Here is a 24,642-nt window from a genome sequence, read left to right on the forward strand (position 1 = left end):
TGCTGCCATACCAACGTGAGCTAATGTTAGCTAACAAGCTAGACTTTATAGTGACACAACACGCTGACCAAAAAAACCATCAGGGACCAGTTGTACTCCACAAATGACAGCACGGATATAGTTCAACTGTCATATTGCTCACTGTGCTCTCTAAATTGATAATAATACGTTTCTCCACTGCTATCAACTCAATGTTTTTTTGCTGGCTGTTATAGGATATGAATGTCTCAGTCCACAGCTTGTAATTGCAGTTTTCATTTTAAAAAGACACCCTGAGCAGCGTTTAAAATGACTTTTTATGAAAACACAGTCGACTCCGTAGAGTTGAAATGTAAAACAGACGCTGGCAGCTTCAAAGCAGAAGCTGTGTGAATTCATTCTGAAAGCTTACACACACACACACACACACACACACACACACACAAATCACACTGACATCAATACCACCACACAGACACACAAATGACCCCCACAAGACAGGAAGTGCTCCTTTGTCACCCTGATGAATGGAGACTTCACTCTGACCCTCGGTGAGTAAACATCATATGGCTCGGACCACAGGAAACACCCTCCGTGGGGGTCTGTAAAATGGCCTCCATTTCTCCACAGCTAGTGGGCTCAGGATGCCCTCCCCACGCCCTGCACACCATGGGTGTTAAACCTCTCTACCTCTCTTTCTCTCTATCATTGCTATACATTCATCGATCTACTGCATCTGCTCCCTATCGGGTCAGTAAAGAGGCACTTGTGCAAGTTTCCAGCACCTCATCTGACTGAGAGAGGACTGAGGAGCGGAAAATGTTGTGGGCTATGGGTTTTGGGGCTGCAATGATTCGGCACTTTTTTTTTGGAAATCAGCTTGTCCTCTGATGTCACTCTTTTTGGGCAGGGGCGCTATATATAGCTCAACAGAGAGAGAGGGAGGGAGAGAGAGAGAGAGAGAGAGAGATGTAGAGGAACTGAGAATGAGAGGAAGAGAGAGAGAAACTGGAGCCACGGGAGTCTAGTCACACCTGGCAACACCAGAGTGTGTGCGCATTTGTGTGCGTCATGTGTGTGTGTGTGTGCGTGTGTGTGTGTGTGTGTGTAAACGTCTGGAGAGAGAGAGAGACATGTTTAATGAGGCAAGGCTGTGCACTGGAGCCATTACCTGATCACTGGAGTGAATAAACTATGGAGCCTGCAGAACAGCCGGACACCCTGTAGAGATGGAGAGAGAGAGAGAGGAAGAGAGAGAGAGAGAGAGAGAGCAAGAGCAAGGTGAGAAAGGAAGAGATGGAGAGATAGAGGGAGAATAAGTGGAGAAAGAGAAGAGGCAAAGAGATAAGGAGAGAGGGATCGAGAGAAAGAATGAGAAAAAGACAAAGTAAAAAGAGTGAGTGAAATAGAGGGAGAGAGCGGAGAGGAGACAGAGACATGGGGAGGCAGAGAGACAGGAAGTGACAGATGTGCGGGGAGCGAAACACAAACACGTGGGGGTGGGGGTGGGGGGAGGGAGGTGAAATGGACACAGACAAAGTGATGGTTAGCATATTGGGACGCCTCGTCGGCAGGTCGGGCCAAAAACAATCCATAAGCGTTAGGGGCGGCGGGCCGCACAATGGACCCACGGCCGGTTACCTTGGAGATGACATCCTGCATGTCGCTCCGGGGATGGTACGTGCCGTCGTCATAGCGGAACCTGTAGAGCACTGGCTCGGGCTTGAACTGGTGTTTGTCCGTCACTGCGGCGAGAGCAAGAACAAGAACGTTCCCCGTAAGAACATTTCTGACAACCGAGCAACCGCCAGGACGAACAGAGAGAGGTCAATGCGGGGAGACAGAAACGACCACAAGGCAAAATAGCTTTGTTTTAGCCCGCATGACTGGCAACACTGGGGATACGACACAAAGCGGCACTAAAACGCATCCAAATCAAACAGCGCTTGCCTCCGTGTCTGCCTCCAGGGAAGCACCTACTGTTTCTAATCCAAGCCCTGAATTTAAGAGATAGCTTTGGAAGTAGAGTACAGCGACTTCCAAAACTTCAGCTGAAAGAGCTTTGAAGAACCTTTTACAATAATGGAAAACATTCGGTTCAAACAATATTTCCTCAAGAAAGTGAGCATTAAGGCTTTTTCGCTTCCAGAAAAAGTCATGCGGGGGGGTGGGGTTCCACTCTATGCAGCCTCCCGACTCCCCTGAGAGTCTGGTTGAGTCTCTATGGGGGTCCCTCTAGACAGTTTTCTCTCTGAGCTTAAGTTGGCCTCCGGAGGCCCAAACTCATTTCTGTGCTGCCGTCAGACAGGAGAAACAGGCAGCAGAGGGATTCAGTGTCCCACTTGGACCAGGCCCAGTCGCTTTTCAGGAAATAGAACTTACACCTATATGTATACAAACACAGAGATATACAGTACAGTATATATACACACACACACAAATGCAAGCACACATACATACACACACACACGCATGCATGGAATTCAAATACACATGTACACACATGTACCTATACACCCCACACAACACACACAAGCACACACACACACACACACACACACACACACACAGAGAGAGACACTGTAAATGGTGTGAATACATTAAGCATAAGAGTTTTTCCTCGCAGGCAGGCTGCAGCGCAACAATTTGGGCAATCTAAAACAAACAGTGGGTGCGAAAGGATGAATATTTATAATCCCCTAAGTAAACGCTACACTTCCACTGCTTATAAAGAAGCCATCTGCTCCACATGCCTCTCAACACCCCCACGTCCAACGTCCCGGGATGATATCATTGTTATGGTGTCCTGCGAGGGTCATTTTGTAGTTGCCGTTAATAATAACAAACCGTGACAGCTACGAGCGTGTCCATGAGGAAGAAGGTGCAGCGAGAATATGGTCCGCGTCAGCGTGGACGGTGCTGGACCGTGACATGTTGGACGTGCTGTTTAAATAAAATAAAAAAAAGACCCTCCTCGAGGCTCCGTCGACCCTTTAAGGGACCCTGGTTCTGTCTGCTGCTCTCACAGACAAGCCAACGACGCTCAACTGTCAACTGTCAGAAGAGCTTTCGTTTCCAGTGTACACATCTTCTGAATCATTTAACAAAAGCAAAAGACAGGCCCGGTGGGGGTTAACAGGCTCAGGTCTGTGTAGGCCTGATGGACGCCCTGGTTGTCAGGCAGTGATAGGAATAACAGGGATGAATGAATGGAGGTCTTCGGAGAGGAGAGGAAAAGGGAACTGACCGTGGTGGATGATGCCGTTCTCCAGCAAGGCCTGGCCCAGGTGCACCCCCTCCTCCGGGTTGTCCGTCTCCCCGATCTCCATCAGCCAGGACACAAACTCACTGCAAGGGGACGCACAAGCAAAACAGCTGCACTCAGTCCATACCCCTGAACGGATCGTATAAAACCCCCACAGCAGCCCGGACACAAGCCCCCTTTGGAGGAGGAACAGTTGCAATCAGCTCAAATACATTATATGTCAAACATATGATAACATTGGCTAAGGGGCAAGGAAAACTCACAATGGGAACTAAACAGCTGTAGTGAAGTCATACACAGTATATCTCATACATTACTCAGCCGGTGACACAAAACCTCTGTAGGGGGTAAAGCAGCAGTAACAACTTACTGTATGCCAGAGCACGAGTACAAGCACAAGATAAAAACAGAAAACAAGGAGAGATGTTTCTGCTATAATGTCTTTAACAGCTGTTGAAATATAGGCCTACTTTTCTGCTAAGCTTCTTTCACACGCTATTTCGACATTTATTTGATTTACATACATGTTACACATTACATGTTGTTTGCTTGCATGTATGTATGTATTTGGAGTTAATTAACTAGAAAGAAATAAACCAAACCAGATATACACTGACTGGATGTACTTCAGTCCCCTGATTTATCTCACAAGAGTTAGCTGGATACACAGTATCATTTCCAGACGTCTCTCAGAAGTCTTCTATTTGCCTTAAGACACAACAGACATCTCTCCGAAAGATAACATACAGACTGATTTCAGTATATTTACACAGTTTTGCCTGGGCAGTGTGTGTATGATATGTAGAATAAATGTAAACATTGAGCTCATTGTGACATCCAAACCCAGTTCAGGTCTTTATTGGTTTTTCAGAAACGCGATACCCAAGTCCACAAACTCCTGTCCACAAGCCTCCGACTATTTCTGAGTGGCCCAAGCAAAGAGCACCCGCTGAGCTCTGATGTTGATCACTCACAGCATGATGGGAGAGAAACACACACACACACACACACACGCACACACACACACACACACACACACACACACACACACACACACACACACACACGAACACACACACACACACACACGAACACACACACACACACACACACACACACACACACACACACACACACACACGAGAAACAACAAGCCAAGACACTCACAAGCCCTCTCCAAGCCCAAATTGACTAAATTGCATAATTGGGTTGCCAAGGAAGGAGGGGAACTCCAGAGAGTTAGAGGGGGAAGTGATATCTCACTCTGCACCCCTGCGCACACACACACACACACACACGTCCCTCGTCGGCCGTCTGTCCCTCTCCACAAAACCAAAACAAACATGGCCAGCTCCACCAGAGCAATGCTGCGGTCTTCCCAGAGTTCCAGAGTTTGTGGAACCCAGTGGTGAAATCCGAAAGAAACACAGATAGAGAGACATGAAGAGGGAGAGAGAGAAATTAGAGTGAAGAGAGAGAGGAAGAGAGAGAGAGGGAGAGAAAGAGGGAGGGAGAGAAAGAAAAAGAGCAAAGCAGAAACAAGGAGAGAATGGCTACTTGCACTGAGCCTACCAAGTCATAGCTCTAACATCCTATTCTCTGAAAGGAAACAAAAGTCTATCAATTTATCTTTCACTCAAACACACACACACACACACACACACACACACACACACACACACACACACACTTTGAATGAAAATGATTTCTCATTGCATGAGACAGATGAGAGGATGGTAAGGATTACCCTGTATGTGCTCCTTCATGTCTAACATTTGAGTTGAATGACTCAAATTTCTTATTACAAGAGAGAGGGCTGAGGAAAAGAGCAGAGAGAGAGAGGACAGAGAGAGTGAGAGAGAGAGAGAGGGAGAGAGAGAGTGACCGGAGGCGGGAAAGAAGGAGAGAGGCTCCCACAGGCCGGCGAGGGAGCGAGGGAGCAGAGAGCCCCGGGAGCGAAAGAGACACTGGGGGGAGAATGATGGAGGATTTAGTCAACCTCTCTCACCCAGCCCTGCGTAGGAAAACACTTCGTCTGTTTGGAATACATCGCTCCCATGGCCCCTTATGACAAATAGCAGTCACTTATGCCATGAATTGCGGGCGTCTAACCGCTTCAAGCTGTTCGCCCTGCCACAGACACGAAGGCTCTCTCCTGGTGAGTGTGATTAGGTTCCTGACAGCTGAGGTGGTGTGGTGGCAGTGTGTATATATACCTTGTGTCAGGACTAACTAGGATATTTATTCTGTTAGTTTAATTCCCAAAAAGTGTCCAGATTCTCAAAGCACACACCGCCCGGGGGGTCAAGTCGAGCTGAGACGGAGTGTGTATACGTGGAAAAAACTGAACTGCCTTCTCCGTGAAGGATAACACAGCCTGCACGAGCTTAATGTATAGCCCATGCTCCAGTCAGATGCTCAGTGCAAGACGGAATTAGGAGTTCTGAGCGAGATACAAATAACTGATGATCCAAAAGGCTGACTTTTATCAGGGGGTGTTTACAATGTTTATTTCCGTGTGGTTTAACCCAGTGAGTGTTTAAATAAAAACAAGAACTATTGTTTTGCAAACATTGGATAACACCATATTACTTGTCTTGAAGAGATCCAACTTCAAAGCAGTGGTCCACTTCAAAGGCTCAAAGTGAGAGGACCCTGCCATTGCAATCGGAGCAGCGAGGACCACGGCCAAAACTCCTCCGTATCGAATCAGCAAGATATCGCGGTGGACTCCTCTCCAACAAATACTCAGGCAAACGCTGAATGCCAAAAGTAATTAAAATCTGGGGAACAGACGCGTAAGTGAGAGTTTGGTCGCATATGTGTACCGGACTGTACAGCCAAAAGAGAATCCCTCACGCATGCACTTTCACTAGTCGCAAGTCGCAAGACTATACGTCTCTCTACACCATATGGGATTTTCACAGCCCTGACTGTGTGTGTGTGTGTGTGTGTGTGTGTGTGTGTGTGTGTGTGTGTGTGTGTGTGTGTGTGTGTGTGTGTGTTGCCTTTAATCTCCTCGGCTGACAGAGCCATTCCTTCTCCAGACCAGACCGTTCCATGCAACTCTCTTGTATAACACTTGCCCTGTGCTGTGAGGAGTGCAAAGACACTGAGGGAGAAAACAGCCCACTAAACAATCCCCTGTAAACACACACACACACACACACACACACACACACACACACACACACACACACACACACACACACACACACAAAGATACTTACATTCACGCACAGACAGAGTTGCAACAAACACACACACACACACACACACACACACACACAGTTGCAACAAACACACTCCCAAACATACACACTCAGTGTATACAAGCCACAAGTATGCACAAGTTTCGCTATGTCTTCTCTGTCTAAATGAATACAGTGCACACTTTTGAACTGACAGTGCAAAAGAAACAACAGCAGGCCAACACAGTCCTTCAAACCATTAGTCTAAAAACAGTTTCAGTTGTCTGTTGAGTTTGTTTCCTGTGCCGTATAACATAAGACCCACTTAAGTCTCCCTCCCCGCCACCCTATTACTGCGGACACAATGCTTTTGAAGAACCAGGCGCCTGGAGGCAAACCCCTTGAGCACATGTCCAGAGGAAGCCAAGCCCTTGAAGCTGGGTTTCCCTCTCCCCCTCCTCACTCACTCACTCACTCACAGGGATCTGGACGCCAGGGCCATGATGCCAAGACCAGATGGCAACATGTGGGTCTGTATGAATGAAGTTAACACACACACACACACACTATCACACTGGACTCTCTCTCTCTCTCTCTCTTGGTCTCTCTCTCTCGGTCTCTCTCTCTCTCTCAAAAAAAGACAAGCCACAGAAAGAAGTCACACCTCCTTATCTCTTCCACAGTACAGGTTTTGTACCGTACATTATGTTCACATACAGCTATGGTAGAACACGAGAGGCTACAAGCACAACCAGAAAGTCATCATCTCCGGTGACACACTATGCTTTCTGCGCTGTGTGCATTCAACTCAGCTCTACCAGTGTAGGTTACCACCAGAAACAAGAATGTGCTTTTATCGTTGGGGACATCATGGTTGGAGAGCCCTCAGACCACTCTTCTCTTGCCAAAGAAGAAAAAGTCAGACCAATATCTCTGCACTCCCTGCTCCTCAACTGAAGAAAGGAGAAAATCCTTGAGGTCAGGCAGATGCCTCATTTTCTCTGAGCTCACTCCAGGCAAGAGCATCCATGTTTTATATCATTCAGTTCCAGCTCTCAAACACAACGTCCAAAATATAAAGATTTCTGTGTGTAAGACAACTCATATAATTCAATCGGACTAAAAGGGACGATTGCATGGCTGAAACCACCTTTTAAAAGCTATTTTAAAATCTCTGTAAAAGTGGAACACCATAGTATTCTACAGTAGAACAGCTGGTGTGTTGGCAACGTAAATGTATCAACCCTTAATGGATTCAACAACGTCCAGCAACCTGCTTTCAGTAGAACAATATGATGCTATTGCTAGACACAAACACACGCATACATACACACAAGCGCAGATAAAAAAAAAAAAGGCAGGCAGGCACACCAAGAGACACACTCACCACATCCAAGGACTGATAGAGTAAAGGACACCACACACACACACACACACACACAGAGTACATGAGCGTTTTGCACAACCACTGAAGGATATTCTTTCTCCATTCAAACACACACAGTGCTGGGAGAAAATAATGACCTTGCTACGGTAGTTACCTCGAGGATGTCTCGACGGAGGGCTTAAAATAATCCTCTGCTCTGTCAGAGGCTGGACACTGAACCCTGTCCCAGTCTCAGAGGTGGTGTGTGTGCGTGTGTCTGTGCGTGTGTCTGTGTGTGTGTGTGTGTGTGTGTGTGTGTGTGTGTGTGTGTGCGTCTGTGCGTGTGTGTGTGTGTGTGTGTGTGTGTGTGTGTGTGTGTGTGTGTGTGTGTGTGTGTGTGTAAAGTGAGGGGTGAGCAGGGACATAACCACATATCCCCCTGATTTATGGGCACGTTCAATGAGACCCGCACTCCCAGATATTCAACAAATAATCTTTAAACAAGATTCATTGGGGGAGACTGGCTTGCCTCTGGGTCCGATTTCACTGTGACTAAATGGCACAGATACATTATCCAGATTCTTCTCTTCTTCTCCCGGATGGTTCAAATCCAGATGGGCTCCTACCTCCCTCCCTCCCTCCCTCCCTCTCTCCCTCCCTCCCCACAGGCCATGCCGCCGCTTTCCTTCACATCTCCTGACAAATTTAGACTCAAAAGGAAGGATGAGGGGACCCGTTTTTGACTTTAATAGGATTGCTATTAATAGTGTCCCACACAAAGATGGTCGCATTCAGAGTGCTTTTCACACGCTAGTCGCGGAAACAGACACCAACCACCAACATCAGCAAGGTCCTCCTCAACGGAGTGATATACCGTCTACTGCTTGTAACGTTATAATAGTACAGGATTTATCACATTCTTAGAGTCCATTTATTGGACTGCTTTTGAGTTTTAAAGGCACATTTGAGACTCTGCTAGGGCCCTTTCAGGGGTATAGCGCTAAATGCTGTGTCATATCGACAGCACTGTCAATGGGCCCCATGACTCACAGGGACTCATTAGCTTTCTATTCACTCACTAAGGCGTCCATTTATTCAACAGCTCTCCCTCATGCAACCCTTAACACACTAAAAGCCCAACCAAAGTGGACCCTGGTGGAAGAAGAGAGGTCCAAATGTCCATGTTAAATGGCCATAGCACATGTGTGCTACTGTCATGCCCGTGACTATCGGATATGTCCACTATTGGTGGGTATGAAACAAATGATCAGAAATCATATGAGTTTGTGCAAAACAGGAATATTGAATTATTCATCTTTTTAAAATATCCTGCAAAATATAGAATAACATATTTATAAAAAAAAACATCACTCAACATCACACTTGGACTTGGACTTGGGTAAATGCTTGGTTGACGTGGTGCTGCTCACACCTCTCTCTACCAGGTGGGCCACAGGAACACAGCCGGCAGTTTCTTTTCCCAAGATGCAACATTCCATGAGACAGAGCCGAGAGCGCAGGAAGTGGAGCCAACCTACCTGCCCAGGAAGCACTTGGGGAAGGTGGTGAGCTTGCGCTTGCGGTCTTTGATGAGGTGGCCCTGCTTGCACATGAGCTGGTAGAGCTTCTCCCCCTTCTCCGACACCATCACCCAGGTGTCCTGCTCCATCCCCAACCTATGGGCTGCGAGAGGAGGAGAGGAGGCAGAGAGACAGTCAGACACACATACTGTACACACACACACACACACACACATAAACAAGTCATGAATCCACTCCCACATAAACAAGTCATGAATCCCCCCCACCTCCCACACACACACACACACACTAGTACACAAATGCACCAAGATACACATGCTTTCCCACACACACACACACAAGCCCATGAATTCACACACACACATGCACACACACACACACACACACACACACACACACACACACACACACACACACAAACACATGCAGTGCCATTGGACTATCTCCTTCGTAGGCACTGACAGAACAGATGTGGGCCAGCTGTGAGCCGAGCGTGAGACGGTCCAACACAGAGCTCTCAGAAATGTGCACAACGTGCATGAGGCATGCATGAAGAATACAAAGCACTCGTGGCCTCGACTCATTCACATCGTAAAAGTTAAAAGTTCTCCAGCAGAAGGCTTTGGTATGCATCGGCAGCGTGCAGTATTTCATGTATTCTAAACAGAATGTTTTTTAAACAAATGTGCTTGCTTTGTGGGCTTTTTTTTGTTGCTTCAGGGAATGCTACTCTGATGTTGGTGCAGGCTCCTTCTCACCACCAGAACGTGAGACACATGCGAAACATCACCAACCGAGAATAAACATGCAAACGCTAAACAATAAACATCATATCATATTTAAGATAATACCATTTTGTGCAGAATGATCATAATGTTTTATTATGTATACAATGAAATAAGTCCAATCTAATAACAAAGAGATGTCCTAGAGATAATTGCAAGGTTGGGCTCAAGCATGTCAGCATATTAGGGAAGCATTAACACGACACACAACATGCCTCTGGCCTTGTGTTGTTGTGGCATGAATGAGTGCATTTGATATGCAGATATCAGGACAACCAAACGTTGTGCGCTCCTAATGTCGTCACGCCTAACAGCTTAATTGCCTATTACACCTTGCTGCTGGATTAACGGCCTGTGCCATGGTTAATTAGACTGGCGGCCATGACGCCTCTCTCTCGTCCTGGGTGAGATGGATACCCGGGTGGGAATCTCTCGCCCCATTTATACTTGGCATGAGCTTCACTTGCCCACAGTCATCCACAGTTGAGAGATCAGCATGCGTACAGAATGTGTGCAGAACTGGGGGCTATTTGCCCTGATGCTAATGTGGAATGGCACACATGTGGCAGATACAGTATCTATAAAAATCTGATTGTAGTGGGAATCACTCAACCAAACATGGCAATTAAATATCGCAATAAAAGACACATACCTGTTTGGATGTAGCAACTGATCATACAGAGATCATGCAGCCTAATGATCAGATCATTGAAACAATGTTTATGCCAAATGTAAACAGACCATCTTGGCAGAGGTGTATCTGTTTAAGTCCCTCCCACACATGTGTGAGCACAAACCAGCTCTACCGTCTCATTAGCTCATCTTTAAAATCAAGAGGTGAACGGAGCGTCATGGCCTTGAGAACATTTTAATTATATCGGAACACTTCAAAGTTGTTTTTTGTCATCACTTTGTAAACACATTTCGTACTATTCACTTTCCCTCCTTTCAACCTGAAATGAAAAGAAATAGAACAACCTCTCCTGTAGGAACTTGAACTTTTACACCCGGTGAACCCATGCACTGTTGGTTCATTAGTCTCCACATAACGTACAAACAGGTGTGTACTCACTCTTCCTCCTCTCACGCTCCTTCAAGATGGCCTCCAGCCATTCCTGCTTCTCCTCGGGCGTCTTGGCCATGCACACGAACCACTTGTTCTTCGCCGTGTTGTGTATCTTCCAGCCGTTGTTGACGATGTTACCGCTGCTGTGGTAGTCCGCTATAGTCACAGTGGCCGGGGCAGAGGCAGAGGGATGGAATAAACAGGGCAGAGAAAGAGGAAGGATCAAGTTTTTCTGTTGCACTCTGGTTCTTTTATTTATGTATGAATAAATACCGAGGAAGCGTCCACACTTGTGAAACACATTTCTCGTCGGGCTTGGTTTGCGTCTCCCTGGCACTCCTTTTTGAACTGTTCTGAGGCCTGTTTGATTTCATGTGGCTGCCCCTCGTTGCATGACTGCTCTTGGCATTCCGCAAGCCTCCGCACGAGTCGCAGGCCATCTATCAAAGCGGCAAGGATGACAAACTGGATGTACTCAAACTGCGCACGACAACAGCGCGAAATCCCGTGGAGGGTGCTAAAAAGTTTCAAACAAATGAACACCGCCACATGAAACAGCCATCGGGAAAAAAACACCCTCCGAATAAAACGGATCAAGGACAACTGGGCCTCATTGATTGCAATAATTACAGGACTTATGGCACTCTAACACGGAATGGGAACAGCCTCATGGGTAGGAAACAAAAGAACAAGAGAACAAACAAGGTCCCGAAATCTTAAATCTTTCCCCTCATCGCCCCCCCTCTCTAAAAAAAAAAGCTTCCACAATCCATGTGCTGTGCCGTTTCTTGATGTACTGTGCTAGTGTTTAATGGGCTTGGCCCCTTAAGAGGCTATCTATAAAAATTCATCCCTTTGTTAGAGCACATGTTTAATCTGGAGTCATTCATACATTTGAGAAGTCTGATACATCTGTGTACTCTCAGTCTAATGGTGTCCAACAAAGCATGTTACATCACTGTTAATCACTTTTTGAGGAAAGATGAACATCATTTACATGATGCTATCATAACTGCATGATAGAGTACTGTCAAGCTGAAGTTCCTGTTTATGATTGGGTATGTCTTGTGTCATCTGAGGCATCTTAACATTTCTGAAGTCATTGGTTTCCTATTAGATCACTGTACCTTTACAGAGCTGAAATGTCTGTTTACATATCTGAGAGCATCTGTGCACTTGGCAAACATGTCCGAGGGTTTTATCTTTACAAATCCATTTCCTCTCTGGCTGCACAACTAAATGAGCAATCTGGTGTTGAGGCAGAAGCATGATGTCGGCCACGAGAGCTCCGATGGCCAGGGCTGACAGCTGCATTGATTCACCTCTCAATTCCTGGGCACCGTGGAAACCAGACGAATTACCCGACTGATCTGAGAAGAGGCTCCAATTGATCTCGTTCGTCTCGGCGGACAAAGAGAAACGCCCTCGTGGTGGTGTTTTCATCGATTTAAGGGAAACCGAGATCTCCCTACAATGGTCCCTGTCTGAGGAAAATGTCTCAATGGACGAAAAGCAATGAAAGTCCCTTTTTCTGTGGTTTCGAATCAAGTGACCTTTTCAATATTTCCTATGTGTTATGTTTTTGGATTTGTCTATGTAAATTGGCTTATATGTGAATTGGGGTGTGCTGTTAGTTTGTTGTGATTGATAAAAGATCAATCAAAGATCACCTTGACTGAGACGTGACATCAAGACTGACATTGGCATGCTATTAGCATGTTATTACACCCACCAGGCATTAGTAATCATAGCGTTCTGTACCCAATGACAGCATCAGCTTCTGATCACCAGTCATTACAGTGCATGAAAATGCACTGTACTGTTATTCCAAAACTTCTTCTTATTATTATTACAGTGCATGAAAATGCACTGTACTGTTATTCCAAGTCTTCTTATTATTATTACAGTGCATGAAAATGCACTGTACTGTTATTCCAAGTCTTCTTATTAGAGTGCATGAAAATGCACTCTACTGTTATCCGATTTATTCTTATTATAGGTCATTATTATTCTTCTAACGCTTTTTGTGCGTGCAATTCAGCTTCAACCGTTTAACGTAGAAACTACATTCAAACTGCGCTGCGTAGGTCTTACTTAGGTGACTTCAGCTATGTATTTTTCAACTTTGTAACTTTTATACTTTTTGAACTATTAAATAAAAACTATTAAAATGTCCCCATAGACTTAACATTACATTATGACATCATAATAGGGCAATTAGAATCTTATGCCAGGTGGCCAGTCCAGGTGCAGCAGCTCGCTCTCTCTTAGGCTTTAAGCATACAATCTCATTAAGACTACAGATCCTGTTTCATACTTCCTATGTCCACAACTGTTTCAAAATAAAAGTCCTCACTGCAATAATACACTATTAAATCATTTAACCATTGAAACTACTCAACTATTTAACTGTTCAACCATTCCAACTGTCAGTTATCATCAACTATGCCTCCAGTCAACTACATGAAACCTCCATGTACCTAGCAACCAACATAGCAACCATTAAAATTAAGCGTTTATGACCGTTTCCATAGCAACCAACATGATTTTACTACAGTAACTTCTTTACTCCTGATAGTGGCCACCATAGATACCCTATCAACAAATGTTTCAAAATAAAAGTCCTCACTAGCAAGTTAGCTAGTTAGCATTGTTAGCATTTTTAGCATAACTGCTAGAAATGATTAGCTAAGTTAGCTAATCAACCTGGTTAGCATTATTAGCATAGTTAGCATTGTTAGCATTTTTAGCATAACTGTTAGAAATGATTAGCTAAGTTATCTGATCAACCTGGTTAGCATTGTTAGCATAGTTAAAATTTTTAGCATAACTGCTAGAAATCATTAGTTCAGTTAGAACTGTAATGTTTAAGCTTTAAACTGTCTACCTTCACACTATCAGCTTTCTTTAAACTATGCAACCACCATGTTTACCCTAGCTACACCTTAGTAACTACTGTATATCTACATTATCTACTGTATCTATACATTTTTGCATTTTCATGCACTCGTAATTTCCCTGGAATTACATTCTCTAGTTATTATTAAACTTCTTCTTCTAACGCAGCCAATTCAGCTTCAACCGTTTAACGTAGAAACTTCATTCAAACGTTGTTGCGTAGGTCTTGCTTATGCCATGCCTGCTTTGTATTTTTTAACTTTGTAACTTTTATACTTTTTAAACTATTATTTAAAAACTATTACCATTTCCCCCATAGACTTAACATTGCTCATTATGACATCACGGCAGCAATTAGAATCTTACGCCAGGTGGCCGGCCACCTGGGCACCAACTGTCAGTTTCTCTGGCTTTAAGCATACAGTCTCTCAGAAGACTACATATCCTGTTAACTGTTTCCTCTGTCCACAACTGTTTCAAAATAAAAGTCCTCACTGCAATAATACACTATTAAATCATTTAACCATTGAAACTACTCAACTATTGAACTGTTCAACCATTCCAACTGTCACTTATCATCCACTATGCCTCCAGTCAACTACATGAAACCTCCATGTACCTAGCAACCAACATAGCAACCATTAAAATTAAGCGTTTATGACCGTTTCCATAGCAACCAACATGATTATACTGCAGTAACTTCTTGTTTCCTGATAGTGGCCACCATGGATACCCTAGCAACAAATGTTTCAAAATAAAAGTCCTCACTAGCAAGTTAGCTAGTTAGCATGGTTAGCATAGTTAGCATTGTTAGCATAGTTAGCATAACTGCAAAAAATCATCAAATAAGTTAGCTAATCTACCTGGTTAGCATTGTTAGCAAATTTAGCATTGTTAGCATAGTTAGCATTTTTAGCATTGCTGCTAGAAATCATTGGTTAAGTTAGCTAATCAACCTGGTTAGCATTGTTAGTAAAGCTAGCATTGCTAGCATAATTAACATTTTTAGCGTAACTGCTAGAAATCATTAGCTAAGTTAGCTAATCAACATTTTAACATGAATAGAAATCATTAGTTAAGTTAGAACTGGAATGTTTCATCTTTAAACAGTCTACCTTCACACTATCAACTCTCTGTAAACTATGCAACCACCATGTTTACCCTAGCTACACCTAAGTAACCATATCTACATTATCTATCTATTTCTGCATTTTCATGCACTGGTAATTCCTTGGAATTGCAATTCTAGTTCTTCTTCTAACGCACGCAATTCAGCTTCAACCGCTTCACGTAGAAACTCCATTCAAACTATGTCGCGTAGGTCTTACTTACGCGATGTGGGCAAAGTATTTTTCAACTTTGTAACTTTTATACTTTTTAAACTATTAGTTAAAAACTATTACAATTTCCCCCATAGACTTAACATTGCTCATTATGACATCACGGCAGCAATTAGAATCTTACTCCAGCTGGTCAGCCACCTGGGCACCAACTGTCAGTTTCTCTCAGGCAATCTCTCTGAAGACTACATATTCTATTCCCCTGTATCCTCTGTGCACAACAGTATCAAAATAAGTCCTCCTAATTCCATCCAACTTTATATCCATTCATCTTCTTCAAACCATTCACTCATCCACCCATTCTAAACAGTCTGCCTATCAACATCAATTAGACGTTCTACATTCAACTTTTAAACAATCTACTCTGTCTCAGGCTGGCTCTCTTAAGACTAGCCAGTTAAATTGATTACACCTGTATCTGTATCCACTACTCTCAGTAGAGAGCTGTGTCTCTCCATTCTACAAGAATATAAGGCACATTCCATTCAACATTCTATCCATTCATCTTCTTCAGACCATTCACTCATCCACCCATTAAACTGTCTATCAACATCTATTAAACAATCTGTCTATCAACATCCATTAAACTCTCTGTCTATCAACATTAATTAGACTATCTACATTCAACTTTTTAATTATTTACTCTGTCTCAGGCTTTAAGAGTACACTCTGGCTCTCTTAAGACTAGCCAGTTAAATTGATTACACCTGTGTCAACTACTCTCAGAGAGCTGTATCAGTGTCTCTCTTAACAAGAATATAAGGCACATTCCATCCAACCTTCTATCCATTCATCTTCTTCAGACCATTCACTCATCCACCATTAAACTGTCAATCAATATCTATTAAACAATCTGCCTATCAACATCCACTAAACATTCTGTCTATCAACTTATTAATTAGACTATCTACATACAACTTTTAAAGTATTTACTGTGGGTCCCTCTCAAGCAGCGTTTATATGTCCTCCCTCGCTCCTCGATCCTCAATGATCTACATAAAGAAAGATAGAAGAAGGGCTAGACTATCCCATTGTTGCCGCTCCATCATTCTTTATGTAGATCAGTGAGGAGCGAGAGAGGACGCGTAAACGCTATATGAGAGGCACCTTCTGTCTCAGGCTTTAAACATACAATCTCATTAAGACTACAGATCCTGTTAACTGTTTCCTCTGTCCACAACTGTTTCAAAATAAAAGTCCTCACTGCAATATTACACTATTAAATCATTTGACCATTGAAACTACTCAACTATTTAACTGTTCAACCATTCCAACTGTCAGTTATCATCAACTATGCCTCCAGTCAACTACATGAAACCTCCATGTACCTAGCAACCAACATAGCAACCATTAAAATTAAGTGTTTATGACCGTTTCCATAGCAACCAACATGATTATACTGCAGTAACTTCTTGTTTCCTGATAGTGGCCACCATGGATACCCTAGCAACAAATGTTTCAAAATAAAAGTCCTCACTAGCAAGTTAGCTAGTTAGCATAGTTAGCATTGTTAGCATAGTTAGCATTTTTAGCATAACTGCAAAAAATCATCAACTAAGTTAGCTAATCAACCTGGTTAGCATTGTTAGCAAATCTAGCATTGTTAGCATAGTTAGCATTTTTAGCATTACTGCTAGAAATCATCGGCTAAGTTAGCTAATCAACCTGGTTAGCATTGTTAGTAAAGTTAGCATTGCTAACATAATTAGCATTTTTAGCACAACTGCTAGAAATCATTAGCTAAGTTAGCTAATCAACATTTTAACATGAATAGAAATCATTAGTTAAGTTAGAACTGGAACGTTTCATCTTTAAACTGTCTACCTTCACACCATCAACTCTCTGTAAACTATGCAACCACCATGTTTACCCTAGCTACACCTTAGTAACCATATCAACATTATCTATATATTTTTGCATTTTCATGCACTGGTAATTCCTTGGAATTGCATTTCTAGTTATTATTAAACTTCTTCTTCTAACGCAGCCAATTCAGCTTCAACCGTTTAACGTAGAAACTTAATTCAAACGTTGTTGCGTAGGTCTTGCTTATGCCATGCCTGCTTTATATTTTTCAACTTTGTAACTTTTATACTTTTTAAACTATTAGTTAAAAACTATTACAATTTCCCCCATAGACTTAACATTGCTCATTATGACATCACGGCAGCAATTAGAATCTTAGGCCAGGTGGCCGGCCACCTGGGCACCAACTGTCAGTTTCTCTCAGGCTCCTCTCTGAAGACTACATATTCTGTTCCCCTGTATCCTCTGCGCACAACAGTATCAAAATAAGTCCTCCTAATTCCATCCAACTTTATATCCATTCATCTTCTTCAAACCATTCACTCATCCACCCATTCTAAACAGTCTGCCTATCAACATCAATTAGACGCTCTACATTAAACTTTTAAACAATCTACTCTGTCTCAGGCTGGCTCTCTTAAGACTAGCCAGTTAAATTGATTACACCTGTATCTGTATCCACTACTCTCAGTAGAGAGCTGTGTCTCTCCATTCTACAAGAATATAAGGCACATTCCATCCAACATTCTATCCATTCATCTTCTTCAGACCATTCACTCATCCACCCATTAAACTGTCTATCAACATCTATTAAACAATCTGTCTATCAACATCCATTAAACTCTGTCTATCAACATTAATTAGACTACCTACATTCAACTTTTAAATTATTTACTCTGTCTCAGGCTTTAAGAGTACTCTGGCTCTCTTAAGACTAGCCAGTTAAATTGATTACACCTGTGTCAACTACTCTCAGAGAGCTGTATCAGTGTCTCTCTTAACAAGAATATAAGGCACATTCCATCCAACCTTCTATCCATTCATCTTCTTCAGACCATTCACTCATCCACCCATTAAACTGTCAATCAATATCTATTAAACAATCTGCCTATCAACATCCATTAAACATTCTGTCTATCAACATTAATTAGACTATCTACATACAACTTTTAAAGTATTTACTGTGGGTCCCTCTCAAGCAGCGTTTATATGTCCTCCCTCGCTCCTCGATCCTCAATGATCTACATAAAGAAAGATAGAAGAAGGGCTAGACTAACCCATTGTTGCCGCTCCATCATTCTTTATGTAGATCAGTGAGGAGCGAGAGAGGACGCGTAAACGCTATGAGAGGCACCTTCTGTCTCAGGCTTTAAGCATACAATCTCATTAAGACTACAGATCCTGTTTCACTACTTCCTCTGTCCACAACTGTTTCAAAATAAAGGTCCTCACTGCAATAATACACTATTAAATCATTTAACCATTGAAACTACTCAACTATTGAACTGTTCAACCATTCAAACTGTCACTTATCATCCACTATGCCTCCAGTCAACTACATGAAACCTCCATGTACCTAGCAACCAACATAGCAACCATTCAAATTAAGTGTTTATGACCATTTCCATAGCAACCAACATGATTATACTGCAGTAACTTCTTGTTTCCTGATAGTGGCCACCATGGAAACCCTAGCAACAAATGTTTCAAAATAAAAGTCCTCACTAGCAAGTTAGCTAGTTAGCATGGTTAGCATAGTTAGCATAGTTAGCATTTTTAGCATAACTGCAAAAAAGCATCAACTAAGTTAGCTAATCAACCTGGTTAGCATTGTTAGCAAATTTAGCATTGTTAGCATAGTTAGCATTTTTAGCATTACTGCTAGAAATCATCGGTTAAGTTAGCTAATCAACCTGGTTAGCATTGTTAATAAAGTTAGCATTGCTAACATTATTAGCATTTTTAACGTAACTGCTAGAAATCATTAGCTAAGTTAGCTAATCAACATTTTAACATGAATAGAAATCATTAGTTAAGTTAGAACTGGAATGTTTCATCTTTTAACTGTCTACCTTCACACTATCAACTCTCTGTAAACTATGCAACCACCATGTTTACCCTAGCTACACCTTAGTAACCATATCTACATTATCTATCTATTTTTGCATTTTCATGCACTGGTAATTCCTTGGAATTGCATTTCTAGTTCTTCTTCTAACGCACTTAATGGAGCTTCAACCGTTTAACGTAGAAACTTCATTCAAACTGCGCTGCGTAGGTCTTACTTAGGCCATCCGGGCTTTGTATTTTTCAACTTTGTAACTTTTATACTTTTTGAACTATTAATTAATTAAAATGACAATTTCCCCATAGACTTAACATTGCGATTATGACATCATAATAGGGCAATTAGAATCTTATGCCAGGTGGCCAGGCCAGCTGCAGCAGCTCTCTCTCTCTCAGGCTTTAAGCATACAATCTCTCTGTGAAGACTACATATCCTGTTAACTGTTTCCTCTTTCCACAACTGTTTCAAAATAAAAGTCCTCACTGCAATAATACACTATTAAATCATTTAACCATTGAAACTACTCAACTATTTAACTGTTCAACCATTCCAACTGTCAGTTATCATCAACTATGCCTCCAGTCAACTACATGAGACCTCCATGTACCTAGCAACCAACATAGCAACCATTAAAATTAAGCGTTTATGACCGTTTCCATAGCAACCAACATGATTTTACTACAGTAACTTCTTTACTCCTGATAGCGGCAGCCTTGGATACCCTATCGACAAATGTTTCAAAATAGAAGTCCTCAGTAGCAAGTTAGCTAGTTAGCATGGTTAGCATAGTTAGCATTGTTAGCATAACTGCTAGAAATCATCAACTAAGCTAGCTAATCAAGCTGGTTAGCATTGTTAGCATAATTAGCATAGTTAGCATTTTTAACGTAACTGTTAGAAATCATCAACTAAGTTAGCTAATCAACCTGGTTGGCATAGTTAACATTGTTAACATAGTTAGCATTTTTAACATTACTGTTCGAAATCATAGCTAAGTTAGCTAGTCAACCTGGTTAGCATTGTTAGCATTGTTATTATTTTTAGCATTACTGTTAGAAATCATTAGCTAAGTAAACCAATCAACCTGGTTATCATTGTTAACATAGTTGACATTTTAACATACTTGTTAGAAATCATTAGTTAAGTTAGAACTGGAATGTTTAAGCTTTAAAGCATCTACCTTCACACTATGAACTTTCATTAAACTATGCAACCACCATGTTTACCCTAGCTACACCTTAGTAACCATTATCTATCTGTACTTTTTTGCATTTTCATGCACTGGTAATTCCTTGGAATTGCATTTCTAGTTTCCATTACAATCCTGAGATTTCTATGTTACATAATAGTCTATGTTACAGTATATACAAATGGGCTGTCATGGAATAAAATATCTAGAGACAACTGTATACAACTGTAAATACAACAGTATCACTCTATACTTATTGTCATCATCATATGACAGAATATATTGCATATTCCGTAACTTATTGATAACTTAACAATAGCAGTAGTGATGGCTTGGTGGTCTCAGAATGGACAGTTCCAAGCGATACTCTTTTCTGTATGGGTCGACTGTCAGCGGCACTGGATGGAAATTAGAAAATTTCACTACATCATGATTTCACTACCTCAACCACCAGCAACCATCAGACATATGTTTCATGCCAAAAGTCTTTAGGGCCTCTCTCTTCCACCGCGAGAAAGTGTATTTAGCCTGGGCCATGATAAATGACGGAAAAGTTAAACAGGGAAGTAATGAGAGCTGGGTGGCTCTCATCGCCAGGCCTCTGAGAACCATGGGAAGTCCCAGTCCTGCCTGCCCTCCCACCCCCGCCAGTCAAGACGCAATATAATTACGGCTGTCCACGGTTGCTGCGCAACAGTGCTATTCCGTGCTATCCCGGTTTTTCGGGTCGAGTCGTGTTGAGCCGGGTCCCGGGAGACGGCAGAGAACACCCACGAGCCACCGCAGCGTGTGTGTGAAGCCGGTGTCTGTTTACTCTTCATAAATTGAAATGCATCCACCTAGCCATCCGACCGAGCGACTCGCGTGGAATAAGAAAAATGCCCGATATTAAGTGCCCCCTGAGGGATGGAAAATGATTGCTTTCCACAAATATAACTTATGATCAGCATGTTTTTTGGGGCTAAGCTACAATGAGCCCATCATCTGCACAGCCACTCGTTCACCAGTATAAAAACAGAGAGAGAGGATGATGATTTCTCTCATTTGCATTAGATGAGTTAGAACTGCACAGTAATTCAAGTGAGTCTGAACTGGCACCATATGCACCACAGGCAGTATCACTGGTCACACAAGATACTATTTGTATTCCATTGTAATCAGAGATAAAAGCTCAGGCTTAATATACTCTTATACTCTACCACTATTCCATGTAGTTTCACTATATGCCATCACTCTGCATTGTGGGTGTTAAGTCTGGTAGGTTGAGCTCAGTGGTGTACTAGCCATGGGGCATACAGGAACAACGATCAGTGGGCCAACACACCTGTGCAGTGGTGGACTATCAAGACTAAATGTATATTACGTTTTTACTAGCCCCATATACTGTCTGGCTCGCCAAGTTCCAGGACCTCCCTTTACTGTGTGATGTAATGTTAAGATTCTGACTGATATGTTGTGAGGCATTCCTTACCTGTGCCATCATCCACGTTCTCCACCTCCATGACCTCTGTGTTGATCCGTCCACGGAACAGGTACCGGGGGCCCTCCGTGCTCGCCTTGCTGTTCTTTAAACGCCTGACAACAAAGAGGTGTTTCTTTGAGTAGTCACATATGGCGGCAAAAGTGGTACCACCGAGCAGTGTCAAAGTTCTACAAAGTTCTAACTGATTGAAAATCCAGTCCATGTTTTTCTACTCAGACCCCTTATTTGACTCACTGGTTGGCCCAGATCTTTGACTTGGGAATTAGGAGGATGAATACATCCAGATGGTTGTCGGGGTTGGACCTTTACTTCCTGGACTTGAGCAATCCAGCACCTCTGCATGCATCCCTGAGGTATGCCGTGCTCTTGCTCTGGACGCTTTTTGAAGTGTTAAGATGTTGACACCTCACCTGTTCTTACTTTCACATTAATTGATTTGATTTAAGAGTGCAGTCAGCGTAACGCCACATAATCCACTAGCTGTCCATCCTGTGAGTACACTGTAAAAACAAAACGGGCTCTGCAAGCAGTCCAGGCTCCAAAAACTGGAGACAAACAAAGTGGGTACAGCCTGTCCCCCCAAACAAAAACAAAACACTGTATGGAGTTTCTCCAGGAATACTGAAGGGAGGGGTGAGCTACAGTACATCTGTGGTGTGTTTTATTTGGTCCTTGGTTAAAATACAGTGTACGTTATTTTGGGGGAAAAAAGCAAATATATAAACATAAACAAATGCGCCATCAAGCACAATCACTGACTGCATCTTTAATGTATATTCTAACTCCACACTCCCATATTCAGAACAACTAATAGTACAGGTATGCACTGTCATCAGTGGCCTACGCGTAGTCCCGGGGAATTGAACCCATGATTGTGGCATTAATAACACCTGCAAGTTAAGCCCCAGAAACACTTCTTCCTTTATCCAGAAAAATGTTATACACTGTAGCCTGGTCCCAAATTCAAAACAAAGACTACACCGCGAGGTTATTTGACTCATGCTCAACCCTTCTTTTGTTAACTCAAACCAAACTGACATGGGCTACTTCCAGGTTATGGCAATTCCGGTCACAATCAAGAAGAGAAGAAATATCAGGACCCATTCACACTAAAATTGACCCTGCCCAGACCTTTAGTCCAATCCACCTCCAGAGGTGTAAGTGGGTGTTTGGTTGTGAAGCAGACTCAGACAAGCCGGGTTTAACCCACTCCGACATCAAATCATCCAGGCTTGAACCCTGATCGATGTGCTAGTGTGAAAACGCTATACATGTGAACCCCAGCAATTCAGCCTATGACCTCCCACACAAAAAGACTCTCACACATACACATTCTTATTTCCTCAAATGTTCACAGACAGAAAGACACTCTCACACACACACAAATAGACATTCTAATTGTTTTTGCGAACACCCTGCTGTGATAGGTGTACTGTACAGCGTTACCTGTTCTTCTTCTTGCAATACACCAGCAGGTTGTCGAAGAGGAAGAAGATGCGTTCCTGAATGTTCCCTGCCGAGATCTTCAGCAGAACGCCGTGCATGAGCATCTCAGTGCAGGTGTCCGTCACGTTAGAACCCTGCAGTGGACGAGACAGAACAGAATGCAGCTGTAGGGAAGAATCATCAGGATCGAGCAAAAACAAAGACAGGAATAGAACATTTAAAAGATAAACAGTTCCCGCTTTCAGTGAGAAGCAGCAAGAGAAGACAAAATATTGAAGATTCCAACACCACAACATCAAACCGTTTTCTGTTTTAATCAAGAAACTGTTACAACATAACACTGTTTTCTTTAATTTTTATCTTATTTCAATTGAGAAACAAGGATAAAGGTTATATCTCCTCTGACCACACTGTCCATTTCTATAATGGGAGACAGCGTCTGATACGAGTTCTGGGAATAACCATGTGTCCTATCTTGGGGACCAGAGCAAATCCGCCAGGCTTCAGCGCTGGAAAGTACCCTGGCAATTCTGATATACTACATCAGTGCTTTCACTCCAGCAGAATAACACTGTCCCGACAGTCTCCTAATATCACTACTACTACTACAGATACACATGCACACACACACACACACATACACATATACACACATACACACATACACACCAGATTACTGTTTATAGTCCTGCATAATAACACCGTCCTGACAGGCCGCTGATATGCAGCTCTGTACATGGGATAGTGACCACATTGCTGAGCCTGATAAACGATTGCACCCCCCCCCCCACCCCCCAACCCCCCACCACTTCACCCGCAACTACCAAACTAACACCACCACCCCTTACCTTGTCTTCAGATGGAATTTATGCTCCTTGTTTCATCCCCCAACTCACACCATACACACACACACGCACACACGCACACACACACACACACACGCACACAAGCACACACACCCCGCTCCCAAGCTAAATATAACCTACAGTGCCCAATCTCTTGAGCCAGAAAATGTGCTAAGCATTACTGTCTGCAAGAGAAATGGTCTGAGTCAGGGTCTATCTCTCTTTCTTTACTCTCTCGCTCTCGCTCTCTCTCTCTCTCTCTCTCTCTCTCTCAGTCACAAATATAGAAACACACACACAAACGCACACACACACACACACACACACACACACACACACACACACACACACACACACACACACACACACACACA

General features: G+C 42.9%; 1 protein-coding gene across 1 annotated transcript in view; it reads right to left on the reverse strand.

Annotated features, from left to right (window-relative positions):
* Window positions 1–24,642, reverse strand: part of prex2 (phosphatidylinositol-3,4,5-trisphosphate-dependent Rac exchange factor 2) — a 140,024-nt gene that overhangs the window by 82,575 nt on the left and 32,807 nt on the right. Inside the window, exons 7-13 of the mRNA XM_062521192.1 lie at window positions 23,424–23,557; window positions 21,966–22,069; window positions 11,200–11,349; window positions 9,340–9,484; window positions 3,227–3,327; window positions 1,621–1,724; window positions 1,151–1,200 (exon numbers count right to left, since the gene is read on the reverse strand). Coding sequence (XP_062377176.1) covers window positions 1,151–1,200; window positions 1,621–1,724; window positions 3,227–3,327; window positions 9,340–9,484; window positions 11,200–11,349; window positions 21,966–22,069; window positions 23,424–23,557 — 788 coding nt within the window. The remainder of the gene's footprint in view (window positions 1–1,150; window positions 1,201–1,620; window positions 1,725–3,226; window positions 3,328–9,339; window positions 9,485–11,199; window positions 11,350–21,965; window positions 22,070–23,423; window positions 23,558–24,642) is intronic.

The sequence above is a fragment of the Sardina pilchardus genome, chromosome 19 (assembly GCF_963854185.1).
Source record: "Sardina pilchardus chromosome 19, fSarPil1.1, whole genome shotgun sequence".
Classification (NCBI taxonomy): domain Eukaryota; kingdom Metazoa; phylum Chordata; class Actinopteri; order Clupeiformes; family Clupeidae; genus Sardina; species Sardina pilchardus.